Here is a 15,415-nt window from a genome sequence, read left to right as displayed (position 1 = left end):
CACTGATCTCATGGTTATTTACTAGCATATTGTTTAGCCTCCATGTGTTTGTATTTTTTACAATTTTTTTCCCTTAATTGATATCTAGTCTCATAACGTTGTGGTCGGAAAAGATTGCTGATATGATTTCAATTTTTTAACATCTACCAAGGCTTGATTTGTGACCCAAGATATGATGTATCCTGGAGAGTGTTCCATGAACACTTGAGAAGAAAGTGTATTCTGTTGTTTTTGGATGGAATGTCCTATAAATATCTATTAAGTCCATCTTGCTTAATGTATCATTTAAGGCTTGTGTTTCCTTATTTATTTGCATTTTGGATGATCTGTCCATTGGTGAAAGTGGGGTGTTAAAGTCCCCTACTATGATTGTGTTACTGTCGATTTCCCCTTTTATGGCTGTTAGCATTTGCCTTATGTATTGAGGTGCTCCTATGTTGGTTGCCTAAATATTTACAATTGTTATATCTTCTTCTTAGATTGATCCCTTGATCATTATGTAGTGTCCTTCTTTGTCTCTTCTAGTAGTCTTTATTTTAAAGTCTATTTTGTCCTATATGAGAATTGCTACTCCAGCTTTCTTTTGATTTCCATTTGCATGGAATATCTTTTTCCATCCCTCACTTTCAGTCTGTATGTGTCTCTAGGTCTGAAGTGGGTCTCTTGTAGACAGCATATATATGGGTCTTGTTTTTGTATCCATTTAGCCAGTCTGTGTCTTTTGGTGGGAGCATTTAATCCATTTACATTTAAGGTAGTTATCGATATGTATGTTCCTATTCCCATTTTCTTAATTGTTTTGGGTGTGTTACTGTAGGTCTTTTCCTTCTCTTTCGTTTCCTGCCTAGAGAAGTTCCTTTAGCCTTTGTTGTAAAGCTGGTTAGGTGGTGCTGAATTCTCTTAGCTTTTGCTTGTCTGTAAAGGTTTTAATTTCTCCATCGAATCTGAATGAGATCCTTGTTGGGTAGAGTAATCTTGGTTGTAGGTTTTTCCCTTTCATCACTTTAAGTATGTCCTGCTACTCCTTTCTGGCTTGCAGAGGTTCTGCTGAAAGATCAGCTGTTAACCTTATGTGGATTCCCTTGTATGTTATTTGTTGCTTTTAATATTTTTTCTTTGTATTTAATTTTTGATAGTTTGATTAATATGTCTTGGCATGTTTCTCCTTGGATTTATCCTGTTTGGGACTCTGCGCTTCCTGGACTTGATTGACTATTTCCTTTCCCATATTAGGGAAGTTTTCAACTATAATCTCTTCAAATATTTTCTCAGTCCCTTTCTTTTTCTCTTCTTCTTCTGGGACCCCTATAATTTGAATGTTGGTGCGTTTCATGTTGTCCCAGAGGTCTCTGAGACTGTCCTCAATTCTTTTCATTGCTTTTTCTTTATTCTTATCTAGTAGTTATTTCCACTATTTTATCTTCCCAGGTCTCTTATCCATTCTTCTCCCTCAGTTTTTCTGCTATGGATTCCTTCTAGAGAATTTTTAATTTCATTTATTGTGTTGTTCATTGTTGTTTGTTTGCTCTTTACTTCTTGTAGGTCCTTGTTAAACGTTTCTTGTATTTTCTCCATTCTATTTCCAAGATTTGGGATCATCTTTACTATCATTACTCTGAATTCTTTTTCAGTTAGACTGTGTATTTCTTCTTCATTTGTTTGGTCTGGTGGGTTTTTGCCTTGCTCCTTCGTCTGCTGCATATTTCTGTCTTCTCATTTTGTTTAACTTACTGTGTTTGGGGTCTCCTTTTTGCAGGCTGCAGGTTTTTAGTTCCCTTTGTTTTTGGTGTCTGCCCCCAGTGGGTAAGGTTGGTTCAGGGGCTTGTGTAGGCTTCCTGGTGAAGGGGACTGGTTCCTGTGTTCTGGTGGGTGGTGCTGGATCTTGTGTTTCTGGTGGGCAGGGCCACATTTGGTGGTGTGTTTTGGGGTGTCTGTGAACTTAGTATGGTTTTAGGCAGCCTCTCTGCTAGTGGGTGGGGTTGTGTTCCTGTCTTGCTAGTTTGGCATGGGGTGTCCAGCACTGGAGCTTTCTGGCTGTTAGTGGAGCTGAGTCTTAGCATTTGAGATGGAGATCTCTGGGAGAGCTCTCGCTTATTGATATTATGTGGAGTCAGGCGGTCTCTGCTGGTCCAATGTCCTAAACTCAGTTCTCCCACCTCAGAGGCTCAGGCCTGACACCAGGCCGGAGCACCAACATCCTGTCAGCCTCACGGCTCAGAAGAAGAGAGGAAAAAAAAGAAAGAAAATTAAAATAAATAAATAAATAAATAAAAATTTTAAAATATTAAAATAAAAAACATTTTTAAGTAATTTAAAAGAAAAAGGAAGAGAGCAACCAAACCAGTAAACAAATCCACCCATGATATGAAGCACTAAAAACTATACTGAGGTAAACATAAAAATCAGAAACAAGTCAGTTGCAGACAGCAAACCCTAATTGTACAGTTGCTCCCAAAGTGCACCACCTGAATTTTGGGATGATTCGTTGTCTGTTCAGGTATTCCACAGATGCAGGGTTCATCAAGTTGACTGTAGGCATTTAATCCATTGCTCCTGAGGCTGCAGGGAGAAATTTCCCTTTTTCTTCTTTGTTCGCACAGCTCCTGGGGTTCAACTTTGGTTTTGGTCCCACCTCTGCATGTAGGTTGCCTGAGGGCATCTTTTCCCCTCCCAGACAGGAGGGGGTTAAAGTAGCAGCTGATTAGGGGGCCATGGCTCACTTAGGCTGAGGAGAGGGAGGGGTACGGAGTGCGGGGTGAGCCTGCGGTGGCAGAGGCCAGCGGGATGCTGCAGCAGCCTGGGGTGTACCATGTGTTCTCCCAGGGAAGTTGTCCCTGGATCATGGGACCCTGGCTGTGGCAGGCTGCACAGGCTCCCGGTGGGGGGAGGTGTGGATAGTGACCTGTGCTTGCACACAGGCTTCTTGGTGGCTGCAGTAGCAGTGTTAGCGTTTCAGGCCCATCTCTGGTGTCTGCGCTGATAGTCATGGCTCTCACCCATCTCTGAAGCTTGTTTAGGTGGTGCTCTGAATCCCCTCTCCTCATGCACTCTTAGGCAGTTCCAGACTTTTTCCCAGACTCCTTCTCGTCTAGCTGCAGTGCACTAGCCCCCTCAGGCTGTGTTCACGCAGCCAACCCCAGTCCTTTACCTGGGGATCTGACCTCTGAAGCCCGAGCCTCAGCTCCCAACCCCCACCATCCCTGGGGGGTGAGCAGACAAGCCTCTCAGGTTGGTGAGTGCTGGTCGGCACCGATCCTCTGTGCGGGAATCTCTCTGCTTTGCCCTCTGTGCCCCTGTTGCTGCACTCTCCTCCGTGGCTCCGAAGCTTCCCCACCCCCACCACCTCTGTCTCCACCAGTGAAGGGGCTTCCTAGTGTATGGAAACTTCCTCCTTCACAGCTCCCTCCCTGAGGTGCAGGTTCCATCCCTATTCTTTTGTCTCTGTTTTTTCTTTTGCCCTACCCAGGTACGTGGGGAGTTTCTTGCCTTTTGGGAGGTCTGAGGTCTTCTGCCAGCGTTCAGTAGGTGTTCTGTAGGGGTTGTTCCACATGTAGATGTATTTTTGATGTATTTGTGGGGAGGAAGGTGATCTCCATATCTTAGTCCTGCGCCATCTTGAAGCACCCCCAGGAATGCTTTTTCAAGAAATTCTTTCTACCAGTATTCCCTTAATGTTCCTTTGAAATATATAAATAATTCCTTTCTAAACAGAACAATTTATATTGAAATGAAAAAATGAATGGGACTGCAAACGAATTAGAAAGAATGATCTCTTAATTTGTTATAATAAACTTGTTTTTATGAAAGGAGTTCATTAGGCAAGGTGATAGAGAGGGAGACGAATTTTAAGTGGTCATGGCTATAGTTAACTACACAGTAGTTTGCCAGGTGGGCAGAGGTTCTTCATCTATTACCTACTGTAATACTCCTTCACTGGATGTAATGTGACAATAATATAAATTGACTAATTTTTATCCATGTCACCAGAAATGCTTTGTTCAGGTGCTTTGTTCAGCTGCCCCCTTCAGAGGGCCACTTAGGGAGGCTCTGCCCTAGCCTAAGGGTACTACCATTGCCAAGAATATTTTGACCTCCTCTTTGGAGATGTTTTCAGGGCTTTTTGCACATTAATTTGAATGTCTGCCATGGTTCTAAAATGTCATCCTTTGAGGATGGATTTAGAATTTTAGAAATGGTCAAAAGGTCCAGACTTATAAATAATATATTGGTTTCAGTTAAACGCCAGCAAGGGCCATAAAGGAACATAACTGAGTTTTTTCGTATGACTAGAAAACTAATTCTTGAAAGAATTCCAGAGGAGAAGTTTCAGATATCTTTGGTGTTTGGAAGTATTAGTGAAATAACAAAATATTCTCATGAGTGAACAGCTTTGACAACCTATTTAGCTGAAAGTTAAAAATTATGGTGTGTTGATTTAAAAAAAAAGAAAAAAAGGATGGTCTTACAGGCGTGATGCACAAACTGGCAATCACAGCAGTGGGCCCTATTCCTGTCTCACACGAAGTTTATGATATTCTTTAGGGTTTTCCACAGTATCTTAGAGTAAATACTTTATACTATATGCTCACCCTTTAAAATCCGTGTAATGTTAAAGTAGCAAAATGTTTATGGATAAACATTGAATTTCAAATAAATATTAATGTTTAAAACCAGTTTTTTGTCTTTATGCTCCAAATAACCACTTGTCCAATGTAAGAAACAATGTAATGAATGTTGTAATGAATATATTTAAAATCCCTTCAATCAGATCTTTTAGTATTCAGTGGTAGATCATTGATGCATTGAGGTGGTAGTCTGTGTATCACACTTTAGGCTTCGTTATGTTGAAAGAGTGATGTTCAGACTATTCTCTATGTATCATAGACCTTTTCACTGGTTTTAGACACAAATATCACTATTTATTGATGCGTGAAGAAAGAAGCAAATTTTAGGGAAATCTGTGTAGTATTATTAGAAAAATTAAGTTCAGTGTGGGATGATATTACAAGAAGTCTTCTGTAGCACTGTATTAGAATGTTGGTTTTTCTTCCTTTACATCATCCACAAATATTATAGTCTTAAAATAATTTTTAGTTTCTACCAAGAAATATTTTTAAATGAGTTGGTCACAGGGAGAAGATGGATTTTTTTTTCTCTTCAGTGATATTGAATAGTAGATAATGGGCTTAATGTTTAAAATGGGGATTTCTTTGCTGTAAGCAATTGCTCAGGGTTATAATTCTTGATTTAAGATTACACAGTATCTCATTTGTAAAGCTTCCACAGACTAATCCTATTAAAAATAGCTTCTTCTATGGCTCTACATATTTGCATACTGTATATTTATTGATTCATTTAAAGGTGTTAAATGTTGTTAAAAGAGATTATGTACACATTGTTGGCTAACGTATAACGTATCCTGTCAAATTAGTTTTAAAGTAAAGAAGCTTTTCCCACATTTTTCACTGGGAATTTCTGAAAAGAGTCAAATTTTCCTATCCTGTTGGGCAACTTTCTCTTTCTGCTTTGTAATCATTGTAGTTTTTGAAGGGGAAATTTGAGGAGGATACTGATTTGTTATATTTTAAATATTTATTTTTAAACTCCATAGGTTATCCTGTCATACCAAAGTACTACTCTGTGCCAGCTGATTTTGTAGAAGATGAAAAAAGAAAACCTGGCAGCCAGAAGCGATTTCCTAGCAACTGTGGCCGTGATGGAAAACTGTTTCTTTGGGGACAAGCCCTTTATGTCATTGCAAAACTCCTGGGTAAGTGAAGAAGATCGGGAACAGTTTTTTTTCTTATTATCAAGTCTTTAGAAATAAGTATGTCTTTGTTGACATTGACATTCTTTTTGGATTTGGGTGGTGTTTCATGCTGTTAAGAGGTCTTGGGGGAGTTTCTTAGCATGGAAAAGTACATTAATATGTCTATTGCACTGAACGATGATGGATGTTTCTGGGAAGAAAGTCAAATAGGTGTGGGTACCACTATGATCATTTTGGGCTGCATTCAGCTTAGTAGATAGGGTGCTAGCAGAAGGCTATGGAAACTTTGAGTCTCTTTTATAAATGGAATACAGTTGTGATTTAGTATAACAGTCATGCTTGGTCATACCTGTAGTAAACCACTTGCCAAAAGGAATCAGGTGTCTCAAAGTTCTCTTCTTTCCAATAAATACATGTTGGCAGTTTACTCAGTGCGGTGGAGGCATAATGGAGCCATTATTCATAATTCTTTGAAGAATTGTTTTTCAGCTTCTCCTAAAACTTCAGCTGAAGTATCTTTGGATACATTGAAATGAAGATTAATTTAATGCACACAAAAAAGCATTATGCATCTTGCTGTACCATTCCTTGCTAAAATGTTTAATATTATTAGCATTTCCATCAAAAAGGTTATCATAATAGTCAGAATTCTTTTATGACAAACAGATTATGAAACAAGCTGACTGTAAATACTGTACCTGCACTAAAAGAACTGCTTACTGTGTGAAATACTGTTATTGTCTTTGTTGTTCTTAGTATTACTGCATAAAAGCTAAATTTGTTTGTGCTGTAAGAATAATCATCTTTGGTTCCTTTTTACATTCCATTAAGGAAGAATATTTCAAAGTCCAGATTTCCAATTCAAGCTTTACACAAATGATATATAAGAGCAGACAGAAGCTATTCAAAGAAGAGAAAATTAAGTTAATGCTGTCTTCAGTTTGCTCATTTCCTGACTATATTTTCTGCATCTCCATATATACTTAATGCTAATTTAAGAACCTGTAGAAAATTTTCTTCTTTAAAGGGACAGCTCTTTGATAAGGAGTTGATATTATTTATGCAGGTTTTGCTTTAAGATTTTCCAAAAGAAAAAAAGAACATACATAAGGTAGTTTTCTTAGAATCAAGCCAAGTTGGTAAGATTATCTCTGGTTAGAATTTTATTTCCATCTTATTAGCATGAATACAAAGAAGCCTTGTTGATAACCAGCTAAATAAAACATATTTTGGCAGAGGAGTGGTTAACCTATCTAAGGACAAGAATTTTAACATCAGAATCTTACGTTTCTGTATACTACACTTGGAAACAAATGAGCATGATGAAATTTTTCTGTGAGTCTGAGACTGAAAACTGGTACCTGGGATATGGGATTTGAGATCTAAACCTTCTTCATCTTGCTTTTTGCTGTATATCCAGCTTGGGGTTGATACAGCTAGAAAGATTGCTATTTGAATAAAGCCTCTGGATAAAATCAAGGCTAATGAATTGGGAATGCAGAATTGACCATATTCTATATAAGCAGATTGAGCTTTAAAACACAAAGATTGAAAACAATATCAGTCAGTAACAAAACATTGGACCTTCCTTACTCCAAAATAAATGTATTGAATGTAGACAAATTTTGAGTGTAGATAGCATTTTCTTATGTTAAGACCAGAGTGAACAGAAATAATCCAGGTCATGCCTTCATCTCTGTTTTATGACCATTTTGAATAAGAAAGAGCCTTCAAAGAAACAGTTTCTCTTTTGCCTGCTGCAGTTCTAAAAAGGCAGTAGAGGACATGAGTAGGTGTATTGCAGACTACGAAACCACATACTTATCTCCTGCTAGAAAAAGAAATGCTGCATATTAATTAGCACTGTGACCTAGCTGTGTGTCATCTGGTTAACGACTCACTGGTTAAAATGAATAAGGTCTCAGAAGATTGAATCATTTAGTTGCTCTTGACTATTGTATAACTGTCCCCCCCACCCCAAGAACCATCAAACTTCTATGGATGTTATTAAGATTCCACACACGACGTTTACTAACAAAGTCTTATTTATTCATTAAAGGAGCCTCAGTTGGATATCTGCTTAACAACATTTTGTGGGCAGTTAATTGGAATTACATGAGCATAATAGAACAGTAAATCTTTAAAAAATTCTGTAATATATGGCTTTCACTAATTCAGTCCAGTTTTTAATTGGTGAAATTTAATAATATTTTGCTCTATGTATGCCTTAGTTAATAATTACACAACAAAACTATGTGACTTTTATGTTAGAGCAAAAAGACTCAATATGCTGTTTTCTGGCCCAAGGCCTGAACTACCCATTGTGTTCTTAGAAAATAGTTAATTATTACAGTAATGTTTTTTCTTTAGAAAATTTAGACTTTTAGAAAATCAGTGTTTGCTATAAAATATGTAAATAAATCATAAACAAGGAACTACCACGTGAAAAGGGCTTCCTTGCTTATAGTACAACAGCAGTTGAAGACATTGCCCTCATTCTGGTCAGTGCCCCATAAAAAATGCTCCATCTCAGAAATCTCTTTTAGAATTTAGTGTTAGGAAACACTGTCTTCCCTCACTGAACTAGCTTTCTTCCTTGAAACTGCAAATACATTATTTTTATTGTAGAACAACTTTATTGAGGTAAAATTACATACATTTCACCTACTTAAAGTTTACAGTTCAATATTTTTTAGCATATTCACAGAGTTGTGCAACTATAACCACAATCAATTTTAGAATATTGTCATCAATCCCCCCCCAGAAAAAAACCCTATACTCTTTAGCAGTCACTCCCCACGTACCCCTAGTCACTTCATCCTTCCCCCTAGCACTAGACAATCATTAATATACTTTCTATTTCTATAGATTTACCTATTCTGGACATTTTATATACCTCAAATCATATAATGTATGGCCTTTATGACTCACTTTTTTCACTTAGCCTGTCTTCAAGTTTCATCCAAGTATTAGCACTTTGTTCCCTTTTTTTTTTTGTCTGCACCGCGCAGCATGTGGAGTCTTAGTTCCCCTACCAGGATCGAACCTGTGCCCCCTGCAGTGGAAGCGTGGAGTCCTAACCACTGAGCAGCCGGGGAATTCCTTCACTTCGTTCCTTTTTATGGCAAAATAACATTCCATTGTATGGATATACCACTTTTGATTTATCCAAATGTGATGGACATTTGGGTTGTTTCCACTTTTTGGCTGTTATGAATAATGCTGCTCTAAACTTTCATGAACAAGTTATCGTTTGACATATGTTTTCATTTCCCTTGGGTATATACCTAGGGGTGAAATTGCTGAGTCATATGGTAACTCTGTGTTTAACATTTGGAGCGCTTCTAGACTATTTTCCAAAGTAGCTGTGCCATTTTACCTTCCAACCAGGAGTGTATGAGGGTTCTAATTTCTCTACATTCTCTCCAACCCTTATTCTTGTCTTTTTTGATATTAACCATCCTAATGGGTATGAGGTGTTATCTCATTGTGGTTTTGATAAGCATTGCCCAAATGACTAATGTTGTTGAGCATCTTTTCATGTGCTTATTGGTATATCTTCTTTGGAGAAATGTCTATTCAGATACTGTGGCCTTTTTTTTTTTTTTTTTTTTTTTTGCGGTAAGCAGACCTCTCACTGTTGTGGCCTCTCCCGTTGCCGAGCACAGGCTCCGGACGTGCAGGCTCAGCAGCCATGGCTCACGGGCCAAGCCACTCCGCGGCATGTGGCATCTTCCCAGACCAGGGCACAAACCCGTGTCCCCTGTATCTGCAGGCGAACTCTCAACCACTGCGCCACCAGGGAAGCCCTGTGGCCATTTTTAAATTGGGTTATTTTTATTGGGTCTTTTTGTTGTAAAGTTGCAAGAGTTCTTAATATATTCAAGATACAGGTCCCCTACAAGATATGTGATTTGCAAATATTTTCTCCCATTCTGTGGGCTGTCATTTTGCTTTCTTGATGGTGTCCTTTAAGACACAAAAGCTTATCGCTTTTGCAAAGTCCAATTTATCTCATTTTTTCTTTTGTTACTTATGTTTTGATGTAATTTCGTCTAATACAAAGTCACAAAGATTTACTCTTATATTTTCTTCTAACAGTTTTATATTTTTAACTATTACATTTAACTTTTTAAATCTATTTTGCATTTATTTTTGTAGGTGGTGTGAAGAAGAGGTCCAGCTTCATTCTTTTGCCTTTGTATATTCACTTATCTCAGAAACTATTCTTTTCCCTGTTGAATTGTTTTGGCACCCTTGTCAAAAATCAGTTGACCATAATGTAACAGTTTATTTCTGGACTGATCAGTGGATCAGTCTGTTCCACTGATCTCTGTCTTTATGCCAGCACCACGTTGTCTTAATTACTGTAGCTTCTTCCTTTCAATCTGGATGCCTTTTATTACTTTTTCTTGCCAAATTTCTCTGACTGGAACCTCCAGTACAATGTTGAATAGAAGTGGCAAGAGTAGACATCATTGTCTTGACTCCTGATCTTTGGAGCAAAGCATTCCATCTTTTACCATTGAGTGTGACATTAGCCATGGGTTTTTCATAGGTGCCCTTTTTCAGGATGAGGAAGTTCCTGTCTATCCCTAATTTGTTGACTGCCTTTTATCATGAAAGGATGCTGAATTTTGTCAAGTGTTTTCTGTGTCTACTGAGATGGTCACGTAGTTTTTATGTCCTTTGTCCAATTGATATGGTGTATTACAGTAACTGATTTGGGGAGGTTAAGCCATTCTTGCATTTGTGGGGCAAGTCCCATTTGGTCATGGTATGTAATCATTTTTATATGTTACTGGATTTGGTTTGCTAGTATTTTTGTTGAGTAGTTTTGTGTCTATATTCAGAAAAGATTTTGATTTGTGATTTTCTTCCCTTGTGGTGTCTTTGATTTTGGTATTAAGGTAATACTGGCCTGTTAGAAGTGAGTTGAGAAGTGTACCTCTATTATTTTTTGGAAAATTTTGTGAAAGATTGGTTTTAATTCTTCTTTAACCATTTGGTAGAATTCATCAATGAAGTCCCATGGTCCTGAACATTTTTTGTGTGGAAAGTTTCAGTCACTACTTGTTACACATCTGTTCATATTTTCTATTCCTTTTTGAGTCAGTTTTGGTAATGTATGTATTTCTAGGAATTTGCCCATATCATCTAGGTTATCTAAATTGTTGGCATACATTTTTTCAGAGTATTCTCTTTTAATCCTTAAGGTTGGTAGTAATATTCCTAGTTTCATTCCTGATTTAGTAATTTGAGCCTTCTTTCTTTATTTCTTGGTCAGGCTAGCTAAAAGTTTGTCAACTTCTGAGTTTTTCAAGAATCTACTTGGTTTCATTTATATTCTGTATTGTTTTTCTATACTCTATTTCATAAATTTCCACTCTTAATTTCCTTCCTCTTGCTTCTTTTGATTTAGTTAGCTCTTTTTCATCTGCTCTTTTAATGTAGAATATAGATTATAGACTTGAGAATTTTCTGTTTTATTTATTTTTAAATTTATTTATTTATTTATTTATTTATGGCTTCGTTGGGTCTTCGTTGCAGTGTGCGGGCTTCTCACTGCAGTGGCTTCTCTTGTTGCAGAGCGTGGGCTCTAGGCGCTCAGGCTTCAGTAGTTATGGCACATGGGCTCAGTAGTTGTGGTTCCTGGGCTCTAGAGCACAGGCTCAGTAGTTGTGGTGCATGAGCTTAGTTGCTCAGTGTCATGTAGTATCTTCTTGGACTGGGGATCAAACCCATGTCCCCTGCATTGTCAGGCAGATTCTTAACCACTGCGCCACCAGGGAAGTCCCAAGAATTTTCTGTTTTAATATAAGCAATTACAGTTGTCAGTTTCCCTCTGAGCATTGCTTTACCTAAATCCCCTAAGTTTTGGTATGTTGTGTCTACTTTTCCAATCATCTCATTAGAAAGTATTTTCTAATTTCCCTTTTCATTTATTTTCTGACCCATTGGTTATTTAGGAGTGTGTTGTTAATTTTAGTATGTTTGTGAATTTCTAAAACTTCTCTCTGTTAATTGATTTCTATTGTGGTTGAAATCAATTTCAATTGATTCTATTTGAATAGAATTCTGTTTGAAATTCTGGTATTTCATTCTACTGTGGTTGAAGTATATACTTTGTATGATTTAAATCCTTTTAAATTTACTGATGCTTATTTTATGGCCTAGCATATGAAAGATATTACATGTGCATTGAGAAGGATGTATATTCTGCTCTTGTTGGATGGAGTGTTCTATAAACATCTATTAGGTCTAATTGGTTTACAATGTTTATAGATACATTTTTGATCATGTCATTTCCCTTTTTTTTTTTTTCAGCTGATGAATTAATTAGTCCTAAAGACATTGATCCTGTTCAGCGTTATGTCCCACTACAGAATCAACGTAATGTGAGCATGAGGTTTTCCAATCAGGTAAAGAGATATATAAAGATATTTTATTTCATAACTTAGACTCATCCAGACATTTAACACTTAATTGAAGAAGAAATTTTATTCTGAATGGGTTTTTATTGTTCCTTCTGAGGGCAAAGCTTTTCTGTATTCTGGTTACTTAAGATTTACCTGTGGTAAAGGGCTATTTGTTAATGAGGAAGTATGAGTCAGATGTGTCCCACGAGATGTCTCACAGGTAAACATTTTCACCTTCACAGTGGTTGCGTTTAAGGTGTCAAATGTCTTTGAGAAGATGCAGTATGTATGGGTGGCATGGGGACAGATGAGATGGCTCTATTACTGAAGGGAGTGGGGTTCCATGAAAGGCCCCTCGCTTGATATCTCTCCAGTGCTATGTCTCTGTGACAGGACTGAGTGACAGACAGAGTTGTTCTTAGTACTTGGTAACATGTCAGGTGAATAAATAGTTAAAAAAATTTTTTTTACATTTAGTAGCTATGGATTCAGACTGTGTTGTGTCAACAAAATAAGTGTTTGCAAGATCAGCAAGATTGATGTTGACTTGAGCAAACCCTCATGTATTAAATGATACCAATAATGAGTATTGTTAAAATGTAGTGTGGATTGTTGAAATTGCCTGAGGAGAAAGGGAATGAACCTGAGTGTGTGCCTGGGATTCCAAGCACACACTTATTAAATTTATTTAATAAGAATAGCATCAGCACTTACAGAAAATATGCTTACGAAATTGAAATGCTCCTTTTACTTTAAAAATATAACACATACACACACACACACAAACACACACATAAATGCTTTTTTTAATGAGGGAAAGTGAGAGCCAACCAGCCTCATTAGTATCATTAGTATCAATAGGTTCTCTCACACTGTTTCTCTGCTTCTTTTGCTGGTCCTCAAACAAAACATCTAGTTACTCTGAGTGGTTCATAGATGAGAAGCTTTTGGGAGATTTGTAAATAAATGTTAAGATTTTCTCAAGAACATAAGATGTCTATGTTAATATGTGATAGAAATTTTACACCGGCCTATTAGTTCCCATATAAGGCAGGGATTTGGCCTTTATCTTTATTTACCACTCATCTCAGTGGAATATATTTACCAGTCGGTAAAGTGGAATATATTTAACTTCATGTTACCTAGTGCTGTGAGTCTGAGCTATTTTAAGACTAGTGTGTATCACTTACATAGCATGTGTGATGCACTTCCAGGGTGATGAAATCTCAAAGCCTTTTCTTAGAATGTAAAGTGACCTATTTGTCGCAGGTTTGAGGTGTGGGGGCAGGAACCAGAGAACATCAAAGAACACAGCTAACAAAATCAACCATTTAAACACTTCTTGCTTGACCCATATAAGGAGGGCTGTGGGTTATATGTAATTTTTGAAATACAGTATTCTTGCAACTCCTTCTCTCCCACTCAAGAAGGCAGAGTACAAGTGACTGAGAGTGAATTTTATAGAGAATTTACTCTAGGTATATTTTTTATATTGAAATTGTTTTCTAATGTTGCTACTAAATTATGTGATGTACCTCCCAGGTAGAGTCATATCCTATCTAAGAGCCTTGTTCTAGGTTTAGGACAGGGGCTTCTCTCCTGCAGCCATGTTGGGATTACATCCATGCATTGTATATAGTTTCTGAGAAGGAAATGATAGGAAAGATTGGCAGCAGAAAATTGCCGGGAGGTGTTATTGCCCCACCCTACTGGCAGCTTGGTTGTGGTGGTATATAAAATGGTGAGGTGCCTTTTCCACTTTCTCAGCCATTTAAGCAGTAGCTAAGACCTGGCATGCCCGTATCCATTGTTGGGGCTAGATGGCTTGGCTTGGTGAAATACGGAAGTCAGACAGGGCCCTCTGCCTGAAATGCTGGTGTCAGTGCCCTCTCAATCATGATTGACCAGGTCAGATCTTGAAATTAACTGATCTGTGGGGATTGACCCTGTCAAATGTCAGAAAAAGTAAGTAGAATAGTAAAGTTCAGACATTTCCTGGAAACAAGAGAAATCCCTGTCTTCGAAGGAAGTTGTGTCCGAGGTCCCCAGGACTCACAGGACTCAGAAGCTGTTATACTCAACACTTACAGTTTATTACAAAAAAAGGAGAGAGGATAAAATTAGTGAAGGCACATGGGTCAAGTCCTGAGGAAACCAGTCACAAGCTTCCAAATATTCTCACCCAGTGGAGTCATGTGAGACACAGTTATTCAGGAATGATGTGTGACTACATATGCAAAGTGCTGCCAGCTAGGGAAGCTTGCTCAGGCTTGAGCATCAAGGGTTTTTATTGGGGGTCAGTTGTGTAAGCGTGTAGCACCTGCATGATTGACTGCAGTTACTGAAGCTCTAACCGCCCCCAGAGAAAAAGCAGATGTTCACCATAAATCACATTGTTAGCATAAACCATCTAGACAAACTGGAACAGTATGGCCCAGCGCCTTAGGCATGCAAAAACACTCCTATCTGACAGAACATTCCAAGAAGCCGGAAAGCCCATCCTGAAAGCATGCCTTTCTTGGGAATTTTCAAGATTTAAACAACCCAGGCCTGTTGGGCCAGCTTATTCCTTCACAGAAGGGTTATGGCAGAAGGAAGTCTTCCAGAATCCAGAGAGCTGTGAGTGTGCCAGAACTGTAGGAAGGTCCACTCCTTCAAGTGTGCATGGGGCTATTGGCACATTGCAAATCCAAAACATTGAGGACTGAATTGGCAGCTGTTGATTTTCTTAACATTACCCTTAGCAAATTTATTTTTGTAAAAGGGAAGTACTTTTGTATCCGGGGTTAAGGCTGGTGTTGGAAAAGGGTATCAGCTGGGATGACCCTCCTCAATACTCTCTCACTAGTCAGGAGCTGCTGTTTTCTCTTGATGTTACTTGGAGAATAAAATTCCCTTTTATAAATAAAGTTTAGAGGAGTAGAAAGAAATGCATTATTAGCAGTAGCAGATATACTTTATAGTATTGTGAGATTTTGACCAAAAGAAAACAAGAAAACTTTTGCAGACCTTAGAATGTATGTTCCTAGAGACCAGAGACCATGTTTTATTCACTTTTGTAGCTTCAGTATCTGTCATAGTACTGTAACACCTGTCATATAGGAGGTTCTCAGGGTTTAACTTGAATGTTTGAGTGTGCTTGATGGTATATGTGGGAAGAAGGTATGTCATGGAAAATCGTGGACTTATGCAAATATCTCTAAATCTATTTCTCTAATTCTGACCT

The 15,415-nt window shown here is 37.9% G+C and overlaps 1 protein-coding gene across 2 annotated transcripts in view; it reads left to right on the top strand.

Annotated features, from left to right (window-relative positions):
• Nucleotides 1–15,415, top strand: part of PHKB (phosphorylase kinase regulatory subunit beta) — a gene marked incomplete at its 5' end in the record, with an annotated part of 202,564 nt that overhangs the window by 110,486 nt on the left and 76,663 nt on the right. For both annotated transcript variants that reach the window (XM_079724408.1, XM_079724409.1), the window contains 2 exons: nt 5,612–5,770; nt 12,098–12,192. In XM_079724408.1, coding sequence (XP_079580534.1) covers nt 5,612–5,770; nt 12,098–12,192 — 254 coding nt within the window. The remainder of the gene's footprint in view (nt 1–5,611; nt 5,771–12,097; nt 12,193–15,415) is intronic.

Source organism: Hyperoodon ampullatus (assembly GCF_949752795.1).
Source record: "Hyperoodon ampullatus genome assembly, chromosome: 18".
In the NCBI taxonomy this organism is placed as follows: Eukaryota; Metazoa; Chordata; class Mammalia; order Artiodactyla; family Ziphiidae; genus Hyperoodon; species Hyperoodon ampullatus.
Note: the sequence above shows the minus strand (reverse complement) of the source record. Positions and strands in the feature narration are given on the sequence as shown.